This window comes from Eubalaena glacialis, chromosome 1, assembly GCF_028564815.1.
Source record: "Eubalaena glacialis isolate mEubGla1 chromosome 1, mEubGla1.1.hap2.+ XY, whole genome shotgun sequence".
Classification (NCBI taxonomy): domain Eukaryota; kingdom Metazoa; phylum Chordata; class Mammalia; order Artiodactyla; family Balaenidae; genus Eubalaena; species Eubalaena glacialis.
In genome coordinates, this window is record NC_083716.1 from 94444474 (window position 1) to 94465611 (window position 21138).

The following is a 21138-nucleotide window of genomic DNA, read 5'->3' on the forward strand; positions in this document are numbered from 1 at the left end:
CAATTTTCTTAAATTTTCCAAGGCTTGATTTGTGACCCAAGATGTGATCTACTCTGGAGAATGTTCCATGTGCACTTGAGAAGAAAGTGTATTCTGCCACTTTCAGGTGGAATGTTCTATAAATATCAATTAAGTCTATGTGATCAATTGTGTCATTTAAAGCTTGTGTTTCCTTATTTATTTTCTGTTTGGATGACCTGTCCATTGGTGTAAGTGGGGTGTTAAGGTCCCCTACTATTATTGTGTTGCTGTCGATTTCCCCTTTCATGGTTTTTAGCATTTGCCTTATGTATGGAGGTGCTCCTATGTTGGATTCATAAACATTTATAATTGTTATATTTTCTTGGATTGATCCATTGATCATTATGTCGTGTCCTTCCTTGTCTCTTGTAACAGTCTTTATTTTAAGTCTATTTTATATGATACAAGTATTGCTACTCCAGCTTTCTTTTGATTTCCATTTGTATGGAATATCTTTTTCCATCCCTTCACTTTCAGTCTGTATGTGTCCCTAGGTCTGCAGTGGGTCTCTTGTAGACAGCGTATATATGGGTCTTGTTTTTGTATCCATTCAGCCAGTCTGTGTCTTTTGGTTGGGGCATTTAATCCATTTATATTCAAGGTTATTATTGATATGTATGTTGCTATTACCGTTTTCTTAATTGTTTTGCGTTTGTTTTTGTGGGTCTTTTTCTTTTCTTTTGTTTCTCACCTAGAGAAGTTTCTTTAGCATTTGTTGTAAAGCTGGTTTGGTGGTGTTGAATTCTCTTAGCTTTTGCTTGTCTGAAAAGCTTTTGATTTCTCTGTTGAATCTGAGTGAGATCCTTGCTGGGTAGAGTAATCTTGTTGTAGGTTTTTCTCTTTCATCACTTTACGTATATCCTGCCACTCCCTGCTGGCCTGTGGAATTTCCGCTTAAAAATCAGCTGGTATCTTTATGGGGATTCCTTTGTATGTTATTTTTTGTTTTTCCCTTGCTGCTTTTAATATTTTTTCTTTGAATTTAATTTTTGTTACTTTGCTTAATATGTATCTTGGTGTGTTTCTTCTAGGGTTTATCCTGTGTGGGATACTCTGTGCTTCCTGGACTTGGGTGACTACTATTTCCTTTCCCATGTTAGGGACGTTTTCCACTATAATCTCTTCAAATATTTTCTCAGACCCTTTCTTTTTCTCTTCTTCTTCTGGGACCCCTATTTTTCGAATGTTGTTGCATTTAGTGTTGTCCCAGAGGTCTCTGAGACTGTCTTCAATTCTTTTCATTCTTTTCTCTTTGTTCTGCTCCTCAGCAGTTATTTCCACCATTTTGTCTTCCAACTCACTTATTCGTTCTTCTGCCTCAGTTATTCTGTTATTGATTCCTTCTAGTGTATTTTTCATTTCAGTTATTGTTTTGTTCATCTCTGTTTGTTTGTTCTTTAGTTCTTCTAGATCTCTGTTAAATATTTGTTGTATTTTCTCAATCCGTGCCTCCATTCTATTTCCGAGATTCTGGATCATCCTTACTATCATTACTCTGAATTCTTTTTCAGGTAGGTTGCCTATTTCCTCTTCATTTGTTTGGTCTTGTAGGTTTTTACCTTGCTCCTTCATCTGTGACATATATTTTTGCCATCTTATTATTATTATTATTTTTTAATGAGTGGGATTATGTTTCGGTTTTACTGGTTGTTTGGCCTGAGGCTTCCAACACTGGAATCTGTAGGCTGTTGGGTACAACTGGGTCTTGGTGCTGACATGAGGACCTCTATGACACCTCACTCCAATGAATATTCCCTGGGGTCTGAGGTTCTCTGTTAGTCCAGTGGTTCGGACTTGGAGCTCCCACTGCAGGAGCTTTGGCCCAACCCCCTGCTCATGAACCAAGACCCTACAAGCCGTGCAGGGTAATCAAAAATAAAGAGAACAGTAATGAAGAGTAAAAAATAAAATTAGACTAGGAAACTAACAGATATGTTAGAAAGAATATAAAAATAAAAATATAGATGAAACAACAACTGGAAGGTAAAACAGAACCAAAATAGTAAAAAAAGAGGAGAAGAAAGGAAAAAAAAAAAAGGGTGCAAAAGGCCTTGGCTGTGGAGAGCGAGCCTAAACAGGGGCAGGGTTTGGGTGGTGGGTGGGGCCTATGCTTAGGACTCACAGGGCTGGAAAAAGCCCTTGGGGATGGGTGGGGAGTGGGGCTTAGGCTCAATGGAACTGAAGAGGCCCAGGCGTGCCTCTGGTCTCAGAGGGTGAGGGATCCCACCTAGGAGCCCAGCAGTTTTTCTGTGCCAGAGTGAGTGGGCAATCACCCTCTGCTCCTCTCCTGCTCCTCGGGTCCTGGATGGCCTCTCCCACCTGCCTCTCCTGTTCTCCCCTGGCCTCCCTCCTATGCTCCCAAGTCCCACGCAGCCAGGAGGGTGCTTTTTTCTGTGGAATCTAATTTAAAAAAAAAACAACAAAAATGATACAAACGAACTTATTTACAAAACAGAAACAGACTCACAGATATCGAAAACAAATTTATAGTTACCAAAGGGGAAAGGCGGGAGGAGGGATACATTAAGAGGTTGGGAATAACATATACACACTAATATATAAAAAATAGATAACCAAAAAGTACCTACTGTATAGCACAGGAAACTCTATTCAATGTTCTGTAATAACCTAAATGGGAAAAGAATCTGAAAAAGAATAGATATGTGTATATGTTTAACTGAACAACTTTGCTAAACACCTGAAACTAACACAACATTGTAAATCAACTATACTCAATAAAATTTTTTTAAAATTAAAAAAATTTCTATGCAGGGACTTCCCTGGTGGTCCAGTGGTTAAGACTTTATGCTCCCAATGCAGGGGGCCCAGGTTCGATCCCTGGTTGAGGATCTAAGATCTCACATACTGCAACTAACTGTGCACCACAACTAGAGAAGCCTGCCCACTGCAACAAAGAGCCCATGTGTCACAACAAAGATCTAGCACAGCCAAAATAAATAAATAAAATTAAAAAAAAGTTTCCATGCACATTCAGCCAGGTAAAAAGTGTTCAAGATAACAGAGAAAATAAATTAATATTGAAAGATCTACAAAAATATTTATGAATAGATTCCCATTGTCCTAGCTGCTTCTATCACCATACTTCTACCATGAGTTCCCAGTACTGGCTCAGTTATAAATTACATGAAGAAATAAAGAAATGTATAGACAGTGGAAATAGACCAAAGATATCTCCTTGTTGCAGTAATTGTTCAGACCAAAAGTTAGTTAAAGTTAATTTTAAACACATTTCCAGTTATGCAGCCTAATTATATTAACTGTATTAGGGTCCTGAAAGTCTTGTCTGTGGTCACATATATGAACACTTTGGTTTTACTCTGTTCCAAGGCCTAAGATTGTTCCTGGTCTGGACAGATGTATCATTCATCATGTAGAATGCCAGGAAAGCAAATTTAAGTGGAGAAATCGTTTACAGTTATTGGAAAACTACTCAAAGCTAATTGGGGTCTGATTTTTTTTTTTTTTTTCTTTTTAGGAAATTACATGAGAGGAAAGAAAGATAATATTAATTATCTTGTGGAGTTAAATTCAGTAAAAAAAAAAAAGCCAAATATTTTATTTATGACAAAACATTTAAAATGCCTTCTTAAATATTTAACTTCTGTAGTTATCACTATTTGCTAGGACATTGCTAAGTTTCACAAGCATTATCATGTTGAATATCTGCTACAGCTTTTTGAAGTTGATGCTGTTGGTATTTTTTTAGATAAGGAAACTGAGATTTTAGGATGTTGGAGCAGCTTTTCCAGAAAGCATAAAAAGCAAACAGGATAGCCTTAGGCCCTTGTGATCCATGGGCCAGAAGCACTGGCATCACCTGGGAACTTGGGAGAACCTCAGCCCCACCCAGATCTAGGAACCAGTCTGCATTTTTATTTTTTAAAATTTATTTTATTGAAGTATAGTTGATTTACAATGTTGTGTTAATTTCTGCTGTATAGGAAAGTCATTCAGTTATGCATTTATATACATTCTTTTTCAGATTGTTTTCCATTATGGTTTATGGCAGGATATTGAGTATAGTTCCCTGTGCTATACAGTAGAATCTTGTTGTTTATCCATCCTATATATAATAGTTTGCATCTGCTAATACCAGCCTCCCAATCTATCCCTCCCCCAACCCTTCCCCACCGGTAACCATAAATTCGTTCTCTAAGTCTGTGAGTCTGTTTCTGTTGTGTAAATAAGTTCATTTGTACCATTTTTGTAGATTCCACATACGAGCGGTATCATATGATATTTATCTTTCTCTGTCTGACTTAATTTCACTTAGTATGATAATCTCTAGGTCTATCCATGTTGCTGCAAATGGCATTATTTCATTCCTTTTTATGGCTAAGTAATATTCTATTGTATATATGTACCACATCTTCTTTATCCATTCATCTGTTGATGGACATTTAGGTTGTTTCCATATCTTGGCTGTTATAAATAGTGCTACAATGACCTTGGGGTGCGTGTATCTTTTCGAATTATGGTTTTCCCTGGGTGTATGCCCAGGAGTGGGATTGCAGGGTCATATGGAAACTCTATTTTTAGTTTTTTAAGGAACATCCATACTGTTTTCCATAGTGGCTGCACAACTTACATTCCCAACAACAGGGTAGCAGGGTTCCCTTTTCTCCACATCCTCTCCAGCATTTGTTATTTGCAGACTTTTTAATGATGGCCATTCTGACTGGTGTGAGGTGGTACCTCATAGTTTTGATTTGCATGTCTCTAATAATTAGTGATGTTGAACATCTTTTCATGTACCTGTTGGAGAAATGTCTATTTAGGTCTTCTGCCCATTTTTTGATTGGGTTATTTATTTATTTATTTTTGTTATTGAGTTTTATGAGCTGTTTTTATATTTTGGAAATTAAACCCTTGTCAGTCACATCATTTGCAAATATTTTCTCTCAGTGTGTAGGTTGTTTTTTCATTTTGTTTATGGTTTCCTTTGCTGTGCAAAAGCTTGTAAGTTTGATTAGTTCCCATTTATTTATTTTTACTTTCATTTCTATTGCCTTGGAAGACTGACCTTAGAAAACAATTGTATGATTTATGTCAGAGAATGTTTTGCCTATGCTCTCTTCTAGCAGTTCTAAGGTATCATGTCTTATATTTAAGTCTTTAAGCCATTTTGAGTTTATTTTTGTGTATGATGTGAGGGAGTGTGCTAACTTCATTGATTTACATGCAGCTGTCCAGCTTTCCCAACTCCACTTGCTGAAGAGCAGAGTCTGCATTTTTAAAGGATCCCACATAATTTATGTGCATGTTGAAGTTTGAGAAATAATGCTTTATTTTACAGATTCCATGCTCTTAATTCCTACACAGTCTTTTGTCAAAGGGATGTCTAAGATAAAAACTTCATTAAGAATATTAACTGAATCTGATATGAATTTGGAGAGACTTAAAATAATCCCTTTTTTCTGGTTATATGTCCAAATTTTGTGGATTTCAAATAAATTTTTTCTTCCAGTTTTATTGAGCTGTAATTGACATACAGCACTTTATAAGTTTAAAGTGCACAGCATAATAATTTGACTCACGTACATCAAGGAACGATTACCACAATAAGTTTAGCAAACTTCCATCATCACTTAGAGAAAACATTAAAGGAAAAGAAAAAAATTAAAATCGACTTGGAATGGCTGAGATGATGCAGTAAGAAGACCTGACCTCACCTTCCCCCATGAGCACCTCAAAATTACAACTATTTACAGATCAACTGTCTATGAGAACAACCTGAGGACCAGCAGAAGAGATCGTCTACAACTAAAGGCATAAAGAAGGAGCCACAACAAGAGAGGTAGGAGGGGTGGATACGAGGTTTAGTCAAGACCCATGCCTGTGGGCAGGTGAACCACAAACAGGAGGATAATCACAGTTGCGGAGGTTCTCCCCAAGGAGCGAGGGCTCTGAGCCCCACTTCAGGCTCCCAGCCCTGGGGTCCTGCACTGGGAAGGTGAGCCCTGAGAATGTTTGGCTTTGAAGGCCAGCAAGCCTTGCTTTAGGGAGTCCCAGAGGGCTGTGGGAAAAGACACTTTGTCCTTAAAGGGCAGAGTCAGGAGGTTGAAAGGAGCCTGGGACAGACCCTTTTGCTGATGGTGGAGAGTCTCCAGACAGACCGAGGCAGCTGGGGCTCACCCTGGGGACAAGGACAGTGGCACAGCCTTTCGGGAGCTCTTTCTCCGCGTGGACACTGGAGCTGGTAGGCACCATTTTGGAGTCCTCCCTCTAGCCTATTAGTGCCGGTACCTGGGTCCCCCAACCAATGGTCAGCACCAGTCCTGGCATGCCCCAGCTAAGCAGCCAACTGGGCAGAGACTCAGACCCATCCACCAACGGCCACCGGCCCTCAGACCCCTCATCCCCTTGTTGCCCAGGACCTTTTTTTGACCAAAAGAGGGGGCGTGAATCAGCCCCACCCACCAGTGGGCCAGCATTAGCACTGGGACACCCAGGGCCCTGCAGCTAGATGTCAGGACCCAGACATGCCCATAAGTGGGCCGACACCAGATCCCTAAGTCTGGAATTCAAGACCCCAAGACCCAGCTCCACCCACCAGCTGGCTGACAGCAGCTACAGAACCCCCAGAATCCTGCAGAGAGAGATCCTGGGACACAGCTTTACCCACCAGTGGGCCAGCACTAGTCCTGGGACCCCCTGGGCCCTGGTGCTTCACAACAGATGGCTGACACCAGATTCAGAATCACCGGGCCCCACAGCCAGAGAGCCTGGTTCTTGGCTCTGCCCACTAGAGTGTCTGCACCAGCCCCAGGATGCCCTGGGCCTTGGTCCCACCCATCAGTGGGCTGACACCAGCTCCAAGAAACACTGGACACTTCAGCTAACTGCATCAGGAACTGCCCCCACACATCAGCGGGCCAAAACCAGACCTTGCATGCTCCCTCCACCCGACCCTCCACACGAGGTCCCAAGCTCACTCACAAGCAGGCTAACCCTAGCTCCAGGAAACCTTTAGCCCACAGCCATCCACCCCAGTACCTCCCCTGTCCACCACTGGGCCAGCACCAGGACCAGGACTCCCTGGGCCCTGCAGCAAGCTGTGCCTGGGCCCCGCCCTGATCAACAGCAGGTGCAGCCTCCACACTAGGCAGGGCCTGGCAATCAAATGGGCCAGGGTGCAACTTCACCTACCAGTGGCCCCACAGCAGTCAGTCCCCCACAACAAAAGCACCCACATGACCCACAGAGGGGGCACCCCTGGAGCATTTAGGGGAGTATGTTTCCTGCTTAAGGCCACTTCTCCAACATCGGGAAATGTATCCAACCACCAAATATATAGAAATGTAAAGAGAATTAGGAAAAATGAGGTGACAGAGGAACATGTTTCAAATGAAGGAACAAGATGTAACCCCAGAAGAAGGACTAAGTCGGGTGGAGATAAGCAACCTCCCTTCAAGATAATGAAGGTAAAGATGATCAAAGAACTCGGGAGAAGAATGAATGAAACCTGTAAAAAGTTAGAAGTTTCTAAGAAAGAGTTAGAAAGTATAACTAACCAAAGAGCTGAAGAATACAATAACTGCAATTAAAAATACAGTGGAAGGAATCCATAGTAGCTTAGATGATACAGAGGAATGGATCAGCAAACTGGGATACCAAATAGTGGAAATTGCTCAAACAGAATAGAAAAAAAAAAAATCTTTTAAAATGAGAGTTTAAGAGACTCCTGGAACAACACCAAGCATCCTGATTCTCACATTATAGGGGCCCCAGGAGGAGTAGAGAGGAATAAAGGGACAGAGAAGTTATTTGAAAACCTATTGGCTGAAAAGTTCCCTAACCTGGGAAAGAAAGGTGACATCCAGGTCCAGGAAACACAGAGAGTCCCAGATAAGATCAACCCAAAGATGTCTACACATTGTAATTAAAATGGCAAAAATTAAAATAAAGAGAGAATATTAAAAGCAGCAAGGGAAAAGCAACTAGTTCATACAAAGGGACTCCCATGAGGCTATCACCTGACTTTTTAGCTGAAACTGCAGGCCAGAGGAAGTGGCATGATATATTTAAAGCAATGTGAAGGAAAAACCTACAACCAAGCATACTGTACCAGGGAAAACTATCATTCAGATTCAAAGGAGATATAAAGAGTTTTGCAGACAAATGAAAGCTAAAACTGTTCAGCACCACCAAACCAGCTTTACAAGAAATGCTAAAGGGACTTTTCTAGAAAGGCCACAACTAGAAATACGAAAATTGCAAAAGGAAAATCTCACTGATAAAGGCAAATATACATTAAAGGTAATAGATCAAAGCTAGTAGAAAGGTTAAAAGACAGAAATAGTAAAATCATCTGCATCCACAATAAATAGTTACAGAAACATGTAAAATATGATGTCAAAAACAGTAAACTTGGTGGGGGGAGTAAAAATTCAGGATTGCTAAAAGATATTTGAATTAAGAGATCAGAAATGTAAAATAATCACTTATAACTAAAAAGCTACAGTAATCAAAACAGTATGGTATTGGCACAGAAACAGACACCTGGATAAATTGAACAGGATAGAAAGCCCAGTAATAAACCCATGCACTTCGGGTCAATTAATCTACAACAGGGCTTCCCTGGTGGTGCAGTGGTTGAGAATCTGCCTGCCAATGCAGGGGACACAGGTTCAAGCCCTGGTCTGGGAAGATCCCACATGCCGCGGAGCAGCTGGGCCCGTGAGCCACAATTACTGAGCCTGCGCGTCTGGAGCCTGTGCCCCGCAACAAGAGAGGCCACGATAGTGAGAGGCCCACGCACCGCGATGAAGAGTGGCCCACACTTGCCACAACTAGAGAAAGCCCTCGTACAGAAACGAAGACCGAACACAGCCATAAAAAAAAAAAAAAAAACTACAACAAAGGAGTTAAGAATACCTAATGGCGATAAGACAGTCTCTTCAATAAGTGGTGCTGGAAAACTGGACAACTACATGGAAAAGAATGAAATTAGAACATTCTCTAACACCATAGACAAAAATAAGCTCAAAATGGATAAAGACCTAAATGTAAGATTGGATATTCTAAAACTAGAGGAAAACATAGGCAGAACACTCTTTCACATTGGCCTTAGCAATATTGTTTTTGGATCTGTCTCCCAAAGCAAAGGAAATATAAGCAAACATAAACAGGTGGGACCTAATTAAACTTAAAACCTTTTGCACAGCAAAAGATTCCATCAACCAAACGAAAAGAGAACTTACTGAATGGGAGAAAATATTTGCAAATGATATGACCCATAAGAGATTAATATGCAATGTATATGAACAGCTCATACAGCTCAACATTAAAAAAACAAACAACCTGATTAAAGAATGGGCAGAAGACCTGAATAGATATTTTTCCAAATAAGGCCAACAGGCAGATTAAAAATGCTCAACATGGTTAATTATCAGAGAAATGCAAATCAAAACCACAGTGAGATATTACCTCACACCTGTCAGAAAGGTTATCATCAAAAGGAACACAAATAACAAATGTTGGCGAGGATGTGGAGAAAAGAGAACCCTTGTACACTGTTGGTGGGAATGTAAATTGGTGCAGCCACTGTGGAAAACAATATGGAGGCTTCTCAAAAAAACTAAAAATAGGACTACCATATGACCGAGCAGTTCCACTCCTGGGTATATATCCAAAGAAACCCAAATATGCTAATTTGAAAAGATACATGCTCTGCAGTGTTCATAGCAGCACTGTTTACAATAGCTAGGATATGGAAGCAACCTAAGTGCCCATCAACAGATGAATGGATAAAGAAGATGACATATATATATGTGTCACATTTCTAGATGTATCTCTCTCTCTCTCTCTTTCTCTCTCTCTCTCTCTCTCTCTCTCTATATATATATATATATATAAAATGGAATACTACTCAGCCATAAAAAAGAATGAAATAATGCCATTTGCAGCAACATGAATGGACTTGGAGGGCATTATGCTAGGTGAAATAAATCAGACAGAGAAAGACAAATACTGTATGATATCACTTATATGTGGAATCTAAGAAACACAAGAAACTAGTGTATATAATAAAAAAAGAAGCAGACTCACAGATATAGAGAACATACTAATGATTACCAGTGGGCAGAGGGAAGGGGAGAAGGTCAATAAAGGGGTAGGGGAGTAAGAGGTACAAACTATAGGTATAAAATAAGCTACAAGGATATATTATACAACATGGGGAATATAGCCAATATTTTATAGTGACTACAAATGGAGAATAACCTTTAAAAATTGGGAATCACTGTATTGTACACCTGTAAATTATATAATATTGAATAGCAACTATACTTCAATAAAAATAAATTTAAAAATAAAATAAACACACACATATACACATATATATGTGTATATATTTTATATATATAATCTATACAGAGAGGGAGAGAGAAATTGTTATTGTTGTATATAAACCTCATGGTTACCACAACCCAAAAATCTATAATAGATAACACACAAAAAATGAGAAAGGTATCCAAACATAAGATAGTCATCACATCACAAGGGAAGTGAACAAAAAAGAAAGGAACAAAAAAGAACTATAAAAACAATTAATAAGGGAGATTGGGATTGACATATACACTACTATGTATGAAATAGATAACTAATGAGAACCTACTGTATAGCACAGGGAACTCTACTCAATACTCTGTGGTGACCTAAATGGGAAGGAAATCCAAAAAAGAGGGGGTATATGTATACATATAGCTGATTCACTTTGCTGTATAGCAGAAACTAATACAACATTGTAAAGCAACTATAGTCCAATGAAAATTGATTAAAAAAACGATTAACAAAATGGCAGTAAGTACATATCTATCAATAATTACTTTAAATGTACCTGGACTAAGTGCTCCAATCAAAAGACATAGATTGGCTGAGTGGATACACAAACTGGACCCATATATATGTTACCTACAAGAGACTCACTTCAGATCTAAAGACACACACAGACTGAAAGTGAGGGGAGTAACAGGTATTCTGTACAAACAGAAATGAAAAGAAAGCTGGGGTACTAATACTTATATCAGACAAAATAGACTAAAATGAAGACTGTAACAATAGATAAAGAATGACATTAAATAGTGATCAAGGGATCAATCCAAGAAGATACAACAATTGTAAGTGTATATGCACCCAACGTAGGTCCATGTAAATACATGAAGAAAATATTAACAGACAAAAAGGGAGAAATTGACAGTAAATAACAGTAGCAGACTTTATAGCCATTGTGACAGGTGTGAGATGTTATCTTATTGTGGTTTTGATTTTCATTTCCCTAATGATTAGTGATGTTGAGCATTTTTCATGTGTCTGGGGGCCATCTGTATGTCTTCTTTGGAAAAATGTCTATTCTGGTCCTTTGCCCAAGTTTTAATCAGGTTGTTTGGTTGGTGTTTTTTTGTTTGTTTTGTTTTGTTTTTAAATACATTTATTTATTTATGTATTTTTGGCTGTGTTGGGTTTTCATTGCTGCGCACGGTCTTTCTCTAGTTGAGGCAGCTCTCTACTCTTCGTTGTGGTGCACGGGCTTCTCATTGCCGTGGCTTCTCCTGTTGCGGAGCATGGGCTGTAGGTGTGCAGGCTTCAGTAGCTGTGGCTCACGGGCTCAGTAGTTGTGGCTTGCGGGCTCTAAAGCTCAGGCTCAGTTGTTGTGGTGCACGGGCTTAGTGCTCTGTGGCATGTGGGATCTTCCCAGACCAGAGCTCGAACCCATGTTCCCTGCATTGGCAAGCAGATTCTTAACCACTGCGCCACCAGGGAAGTCCCTTGTTTTTTGTTTTTTATTGTTGAGTTGTATGAGTTCTTTGTATATTTTGGATATTAACTCCTTAGGCAGCCTTTTGTTGTTGTTGTTGTTCTTAGTTTCCTTCACTGTGAAAAAGGTTTTTAGTTTGATGTAGTCCCATTTGTTTAGTTTTGCTTTTGCTTTTCTTACCTGAGGTGACATATTCAAAAAAATATTGCTAAGACTGATGTCAAAGAGCATATTGCCTGTGTTTCCTTGTAGTTTTATGGTTTCCAGTCTTATATTTATGTCTTTATACATTTGAGTTCATTTTTGAATATGGTGTGAGAAAGTAGTCCACTTTGATTCTTTTACATGTAGCTGTTCAGTTTTCCCAACATCATTTATTGAAGAGACTGTCTTTTCTCCATTGTATATTTTTGCCTCCTTTGTTGTAGATGAATTTGACCATATAAGCTTGGGTTTATTTTTGGACTCTCTATTCTGTTCCATGGATCTATGTGTCTGTTTTTTTATTCCAGTACAATACTGTTTTGATTATAGTAGCTTTGTTGTGTAGTTTGAAATCAAGGAGTGTGATACCTCCAGCTTCGTTCTTTCTAAAGATGGTTTTGGCTATTTAGAATCTTTTGTGTTTCCATGCAGATTTAGGCTTATTTGTTCTATTTCTGTGAAAAATGCCTGTAGCATTTTGACACAGATTGCACTGAATCTGTAGATTGCCTTCTGGAACATTCAAATTTGCTAAATCTGTATTTTCTGCTTTTCATCTAAGCGTTTTAAGATCATTTTGTAAGAGTTAACTCCTTCATCTCCATTATATATATAGTCACTGGATTCTAAAAATGTTGTAGTTTGATAGCTTCAAGTTCTTGTTATTCAGTTTATTAAAGAGAGATTGGGAGAGAGAGAGAGAGAGAGAGAGAGAGAGAGAGAGGGAAGTGATGATGGTGGTTTCTTTATATTAGGTTGAATAACTCCAGGGAACTGTGGAATTGATCCTTTTAGACATGTGTTCTCTCCTGTAGGTATGCTTTTTGGAAGGTGATCAATAATTATTATTCCTATCTATAATCTTTGGCATTTAAATGTAACATACAGTTTATAGTCAAGTTCATTTCAATTATAAGAGGAAAAGCAAGTTTCAGGTATGAACTGTGAAACAGTCTGTGAAGAGGCTATGTGACCTATCCTTATTTATGAGCCTCTCAGGTTTAAAAGGCAAGGGAGTGACTTGCAAATAGTGGCACTTTTAGAGATGATACTGGAGAATGGACAGGAAGACATGAGAATCGTTGTTTATTCTATAATCACCTGGAAGGCTTCTTAAAATGCTGATTGAGTCTTTCTTTGCCTAGATCTTCTGACTAACAGCTTTCTGACAGAGATTTTGCATCTTTACTGAGTTCCCAGGTGATTATGGTGCCCCCTGTTGCAGGAAACACACCTTGGGAACCACTGGACTAGAACTGGGAAGTCTGGTTAGGATCCTTTGCATTGATCTCTGCAAGTTATAATACAGAAGTAAATGCTGACAGTAGAGTTAAGGAGGAAGGGGTGGATTTCAAGGATATAGCAGACTTACAACTGACAGGACTTGTCAGACCAGAACATGCAGGTGAAGGAGGGGGGTGGATCTAGAATGATTTCTGGATTTCTAACTTTGATGGTGGACTGAAAATGTTGGTGCATGATCTCAACATATGGAATAAAAGAGGAGAAGCTGAGTAGGTTTTTGGGGTGGGCTTGATGACAAGTTTGGTATTTGACATGTCAGATGGAGGTTTATGTGGGTAATTGATGTGGAGATATTTGTTAGGAAAATAGGATACTGCTGAGGTTAAGATGCTGTTAAAAGAACACAGTTATATAAGTGCAGGCATACATACTGATGGAAGAGAAAATATAGGTCATACATTGAAGAGAATATGGAGCTGAGAGCAAAACTCTGGGATATACCAATATTTAATGTGAAATCAGAATAGTTCACCTTAAAAAAGCCTGAGCCAGACTGGCAGGAACCCTGGAGTAGAGAGTGTCAACTTTAAAAATAAAATAGCCAGTTATCTCAGCAGCATGAGTTTATTTGGGAATAACCAGGGGAATCGTAGTTGTGGAAATAAATTCAAGCTTTTGGCCACAGGGAAATGCGGAGAACAAAGGACAGGAGCTTTTATAGAGAAAAGGGGCAGTGGGCGGGGCTGTCCTCTATAAAAGTTCCTTGGAGGAAAGTGGGAGTCCAGGTTTCTCATTGGCTGAGCTGTGACATTTTCCATTGGCTGAGCTTGTTGCTTGGCAGGAAGAACATCTCCCTTCCTCCTGCCGGGGAAGTAGACACCCCTTCCTGTTGGAGGTGCGAGGACCCTCTCTTCCTGTTTGGGTGATTGACCCCCAGTGGTAGGCGTGAGCGCTCCCTGTGCAGGCCTTCCAGACGCCAATTTTAATTGAGGGTTAGAAATTAATTTTCACCAGAGTTTTTGTAAGCGTGTAATAAACACGTCAGCACAGCAGGAAGGTCAGATGACATATGGATGCAGACGTGCCCATTGTAATTAGGAACCAGGGGGTGGGGAGAGATAGGAAACCTTAGGAAAAGCAGTTTTTTTCAGCGTAGCACAGATGAGACCCAGATTCTATTTATTTGAAGTTAGAAACATTTTTAGAACAGAATACATGCCTCTGCTTTTCTGAAATTAAGTTTCTATTTTTCCACATCGGAAGAGGAAATTGTTATTGATAAAAATAGTTTAGGTATGAATGGATTCAAATTCAAGTTCTAAGCTGAGTTAAATAAAATGTTTAAAGAGCAAACTGAGAATCAGTTTCTATGTCTTTCCTATTAGGAGGCACTGCTTCTTGTGGGGTGTTAATGTCCCTTTCCTCAAGAAGCTTTCAGAAATGACTGTGGGGTTTTTGCGGTTGGTTCTCCTGGAATGGATTTGTCATTTTCTCCACCCGTATCCCTGATAGGGAACCAAGAATGCTATTATTCCTGTTGAGAATATTATCTTACACTGTGATTTGTTTGACAGCTGGGCATGATTATTTTATTAGTTTCCTAATTGATCAACTTAGGGCAGCTGTCACTTCTGGAATTTGACCTTAACTTTTTTCTTTTCCTCCAGTGTTTTTCTAAGCAAATTTATAAAAAAATGCTGAGAGTAAGTAGAAATTGCTGCTCTACGTAAGATCAGTATCTGAGATAATAGTGTCATAAGGAGGATTTATCAGTGATGTGTTATTGTCTAGAAAACATAATTTAAACATGCCTACATCTGTGTTAGGAAACTTCTCATGGGTTGTGTGGACTGACTCTTCCGGACTCTCTGGAAAGATTTGAGATTGAGCTAACACAGCCCCTTGTATTTGATGATTGTATCACTACTAACTAGTTGGAACATTCCTCCCAAAATGTGGGCCAAATGCAAAACGAGAGCAAATGCCAGTAAAATAGTGAGGTTTCTAAAAATCCTTCATAAAAGCACATTTTCTATTTTGTGGTCAAACTAATCTGATCTAACAGATTCTCTGCGTACTTTTATTTTTCCCTTTACTTATTGGCCAGTGTTTCAAGGTTCTGCATTTAAAAACAAAGAACACTTTTTAAATCTCAGGCTGCAAATGATCAGGTGTGTAATTGTTATTTTACAGAGACCAAACTAACTTCCCAGATGGTTAGAAATTTCAGTGATGGCAGATCAGGCTCTTACAAGGCAGGTAAAGGGCCTGATGCTGAGGCTGCTGGTGAACAACAGGGCAAAGGTGGGGATTTTGAAGAGGGGAGATACAAAACCCAAAAGCTTGTTCACATCAGTTCTGGTACTTTAACTGTTCTAAGTTATTTGTTCTTCATTTAGGATAAAAATAACATGCTATTAAGCCTATCACTGAGTTCAAATAACATTTCTCCCTTTTCCTTTCTTTCTTGAACAGGTTGTCAAGTTACTAAGCAACAAAAGGTCACAAGCAGTTGGAATATTGATGTCTAGCCTTCACTTAGATATGAAAGATATACAACATGGTAAGTGAAAAATAAAAATTCAGCTTTTGAATACTCAAATTTGGGCCAAAGGATGTGCTGCTTAGTGGTAAAATTATTTCATACTTAGACTCTCTGTGTAGATTGAGGTGAGTATGTTTCCTGTAAGTGCTACCAAACTTTCTACCATGATTGTTTCTGGAAAGGTTGTGAGTAATTTGGCTTTTGTGTTATTTCTGTATCTTGCTAAGAGCATGACTCTCATGTGACATGTTTAGTGTGCATTAGCAAATATTTAATTTTTAACTCATGAGAAATACTAGTCCCACTGTGCTCTGTACCTGATTTGACTTCTCTGTGCCATGTCCAAAGAGGGACTGGTGAACACTGGTGAGATCCAGATGTGGGCTGTGCCTCAGCCCCTGACGATACCTGGGGAGGATGGTCCACAGGAGAGGACAATATGCTGAGAGTGAATCTCAGATGTTTGCTGAGCTAACATAAAGAAGAGGAAGTAAACCTAAGATTTTCTAATAGATCAGCTAAAACCAGAGTTACATGAAAGCTTGTTTTGATTGTTGTTGTTTTTAAAATTTCCTTATGATTAGAGACGTGGAAGAGTAGACTGGATTGCTGTGTATAGTGATTAAATGAAAACTCAAAACTGTTGAAGAGGCTGCATGACCACTTGTCTCAGATGCTTTTAAAGCATTGAGTAGGTGAAGGGACATATTCTCTTTGTCCTCCTGTTCCGAGAGGCTGTGAGATGCTGAAAGAATCACTCAAGCAGCTTTATTATGTGTAACTTTTTAGGCTGGACAACTGGTCCCTCTTTTTTCAGTTCCTTGGGCTGACTAGCCTGTAACCCCCAGGCTTCTCTCCACATACGGAGACCGAATTATTTTTCTAATAAGCATCAAAGATAGTTTCAAATTATTCTTACCCGTTTATGTTATTCTTGGTGATCCAGACCCATGGAAGCAGTAATAGCATGATATTTTGTTATTTTCTTATGGTGTTGTTTTAATTTATATCTTTAACCAGGCTTATAAAATATTTTCTATATTTGGAAATAAGGTGATTTTTACCATTTTTAAAATGGCTTTCATGTCAGTATTTTAATACTTTACTGTTGACAGGCATCCCTATGCTATATTGTCCTATCACATTTGTGCTGAAAGATATTGCCCGAAGGTGAATTGAGGAATTAAATTTATATTCAAAATGTCCCTTAAGCTGTTCAGAGCCTTAGAATAGATTTAAAGCAGATTAAATTATCCAATGGAATGCCAGTTTACCTGTTAACAAAATATGGTTTAAAAATCATGAAAACATTTACCTGGCTTTCCAGCTTACCCCTTTATGAATGTGGATTCTATTTGGTTGGCTTAAAATAATGTGTGGAATAATTCATAAATAGCACAAGCTTGTCCTGCCCTGTCAATCCATAAGTAGCACAATCACAATTTAAATTTTTATTAAGCTGTTTGGTGGTGAGGAGGCTTTCTCAAGTGGAAGCATTGGGGGTCATTGTCATAGAACAGGATGCCAAGGCCGGCAACAAGAAGTACTTGCTTTTCTAAAGCTGGCAGATGTAGCCCAGTCAAGCCATGGAATGAAATCTGAAATTAATGCTATGGTCCTTTCTTTCAATCGGATATTGCCTGGGTTGAGTTAGTAATGAGAACCTTCTGAGCAAAGGAGTCGCCTAACGTGTGTGTGTGTGTGTGTGTGTGTGTGTGTGTGTGTGAAGCCAGCCAGAGGTCATTGGAAGCCTCCCGGGTTAGCTCACAGGCCGGGTGTGGCTGGCAGCACTTGAAGGCTCCATAAGCTTCATCCTGTTAGGATGACAGGTGATTGCCTGGAGTCACTTTGAGACCCTGCCCACGGTTTTCTAAAGCAAGGCTGCCTTGCAGATCTGCAGGAGCGAGGGTGTGTCTTTCGGTGCCAGAAGCCCGGGTCTGCTGTGTGTTGTCGGGACCGCGGTGTCCGTGAGCAAATCACATGCGGCCTCCGTAGTAAAACTGACTTCTGTCAGGATGTGCCTCCGCTGAGAAGTCCACGGATGTGTAAACACCAATTGGTTTGGATGTGGAAGTGGCCACAGGATGTATCCAGACCTCCGGGGTGACCTTATACAAGAGCAAGCTAAGCTCTTTCAGTGGTTGTGTCTCTTGCTCAGTGTCACGCAGCTTGTTAATAGGATAGACTGACCTGCCCTCAGCCCTCCTCACTCACTGCTCCTCCTCTCCCATCCACACACGCTGCTCCTCGAAGATTGTGCTTTTCCTACCACCAGCACTGGCATCTCAAAGCAAAGCATGTGTAAGATGGTGAAAAACTGCAGGAATTTTCTGCTCTGTCTTCTTCCCTGTCAGAGAACTCTAGGAAAGCTTAGAGCTGAGTTTCCTTTGTAATGTTTCTATTGTAAAGTGCCGCATTGGAGTAATTAGGGTTTGGGTCATAGGTGCCAAAGGTCTGATCCTTCTCTTGTCACCGTATCCGTGTGTGTGTGCGCGTGTCTGTGTGTGTGTGTGGCACTTATAATGGAGGCCTGAGCTGCTGTGATGCAGTTGTGAACATGCCTTGTAAACTCTAAATTCTCCTGCATATTGTAACAATTTTTAGATGGGAGGAGTGAAAATGGTGTGCACCTCTGAAAACTCCCACTCCAAGGGTTTAGAATAATTTAAACTCTAGGATGAAGGTACTTTTCAGAGCAGATTTGCCCTAGTCTGTGCTGGGGGTCCGAGCAACTCTGGGTTTAGGATCTCCTTAAATCGGGGTCCAGAGGCCCCATCAGGCAGGGCTAACTGTCCATCACTGCAGGAGTCGATTTCCCTGTGTGTAGCCGTTCGAGTCCCAGTTTATTGTCAAGAGGGTCTACAACCTGTACTTTGGGTGGGCCTTGAGCTTTCGTATTTAGCCCCGGGCCCCAGAAACTGTCAGCACGAAGTTCAGATTTCTTGGGTCAGTCAGGGCAAAGGCAGGCTCTGAGCTGGCTCCTGTCTCAGGGCTCTCTCTTGCCTTTTGATTAGAATCCTAATTCCTATCTCGTCAGCTCTTCGAAGACTTTAAGATATTTTACAAATATATTTTATCCAGCATTTTTAATTGTTCTCAATGGGAGGATTCCTTTAAATAATCTAGTATTATTCCCAGAAATTGTTATTATGAGAGTATCTACAGATTTGTAGTTTAGTGAAAATAAATAGAATTTTCTGTATAACTTTTGGCCCATAAGGAGTCAGTGTGGTCTTCGCAACTCTTAGGTCCATTTTGGTAGATCATAGTAGCTGTAAAGGAATTCTGAATTTCATAAGGCTCAGCTTTCCCCCCCATCCCTAGTCTCACTACTGGGTAGAAGATCCACGTGGTTCATCATCCAGACTGGGATACTTTTGAGAGTGGAAGGGGTGCCATTAATAATACCGCCTGGACAGCAAGTGCTAAGTGGACATTTTGCAGGCACACAAGTAGTAAGGTGACCCTGCCACCAGATCAAACGAAGCAGTTTCTGATCTAATTCTCTCTCTTTTGGATATTTATTAAACCCTGGCCAGCAGGGTTACTGTAACCCTGAGGTTGTCTAGCTTTCTGTCTTTGGAGGTCCTCTCACCAATATCTTGTCTGAAAGGTTTGCTCTGCACCGATACAGACCCGTCACAGAGGGAGGGATCTTTTGCCCTCAGTCTGCTGGAGATGCTGGAAATACAGCGCAGCCAGGGCCGCAACCAGGGCTGTTCGGGACAAAGCCTTGGGTGGCCTCCTTAAGGACCCCAGCTGTAGACTCACTCCGCGGGGGTTTCTCGTGCTCAGCCTGTGGACGGAGGTGGCTGGGGCATGTCTAAGAGATTTCAGCTAATCCACAGGCCTTGTATACCCTTAGTTTCACATATTAGTGTACGAATGAGCAAGCCTCAGCTATCGGAGGGCTGAGGACCTTGCAGGAGCTGCCTCTGGAGTGTGGCCTTCTTACAGGCCACAGGGGCACCACCAGCCACCCTGAGGTGCAGGTGCCCCAAGCACTGAACCCTTAACTGGCTCACATACCCTGTTACATTCCCTTAGTACATGTATGTCAACATCGATGACAGATTCAGTAGCAAGGGACACCTAAGAAAGTGTTTGATGGCCCCGCCCATGGAAACAAGTGTCACTCTCCACCCAGGAGTAGCCACCCCAGGCTGTTAAGGCCCAGGTTCCTTCCCTCCTTTGAATGTCTGTCCTGTTTAAAGCCAGCTGGTATTGTGAGCCAAGGGCAGTGAATACTAAATTGTGTCCTTGTTGAAATTTCTATCCTGTTCAAACGTGATTTATCAAAATTATATGACTTGAAATTAAAGGCGATAATTATGTAAAACTAACTAGTATACTGTTAGAAATATAGTTGATAAGGTAAATGAAACCATGGTTGTTTTTATTTTTGGTCTCTAAGCCTAATGATTGCTTTTCAAGCACTTTTTAAAAAATTTTTAAAAAAATGTAGTTAAGGATACCTTACAAGGACAATAACATGTTTTAGATTTAAATCAGAAATTCCAGTGACGTCGGCCTGTCTCCACCCCTCGTTGGAACCACATCGTGTTGCTTATCTTTTGCTCTTCAGTCACTGGCTCAAAGGGGCTCAGAGCTGAGAAGCCTTGTCCTGATAACTGTATAGGAAGGAATTACGTAAGGCAGCAGGTGCTTAGAAAGATAATTGCTCTTGACAAGCAGGATACACATTCTGAAACCTTTCTATCAGGATCCAAAGAGACGGCACTCAGTATTGGTTTGAATTTTTCCCCCACCCCTCCCCCGATTATTACTGATAGTTGTGTAAAATGGTCCAGAGGAAGGGGGTTAATTTCCATTTTGCAGTGAAGGGAATTGAGGCTTATAGATCAAGTGTGTCCGTGACTTCCCCTTAATGAGGGCATCTGTCCCCCTGACTCCGAGTTCATGCTAGCTTGTTTCAGAGTGAGGACCTGTGTTATCTAATAATATGCAAAAACAGAACTGGCAGGAGTACATAATACTTTTTCCTACCAATATGGAGTTTTAAAACTTTGCACAATATAAATTTAGCAAATTTGGTTTCTTGCTTTAAGTGTCAGTTTATACAAATTCCCTTGTTTGCTTATTGACTCTCTTCCTTAGAGAAATGAAGTTGTGGGTTTTTTTTCACATCTGTGAATTAAGTGAGTAAAAATATTTTAAAGAAAATTATTAATTAGTGGAGTTGCTTGTTCTTGACTGAACCAAACAAAATATTTATAGAAAAAGCAATCTGGGCTAAGGTTATCAAATAACTGAAGCATACTGTGATTATTGTAAGTCTGGTGGTACATAGAGGTGGAAGTTTCTGTGCCTCTCTTTTAGGTAC

At 40.2% G+C, this 21138-nt stretch overlaps 1 protein-coding gene across 1 annotated transcript in view; it reads left to right on the forward strand.

The window, feature by feature from the left end:
- LOC133091320 (formin-2-like) overlaps positions 1 to 21138 on the forward strand; it is a 345797-nt gene that overhangs the window by 179985 nt on the left and 144674 nt on the right. The window contains 1 exon segment of the mRNA XM_061190473.1: positions 15725 to 15812. Within this exon segment, the coding sequence (XP_061046456.1) occupies positions 15725 to 15812 (88 nt within the window).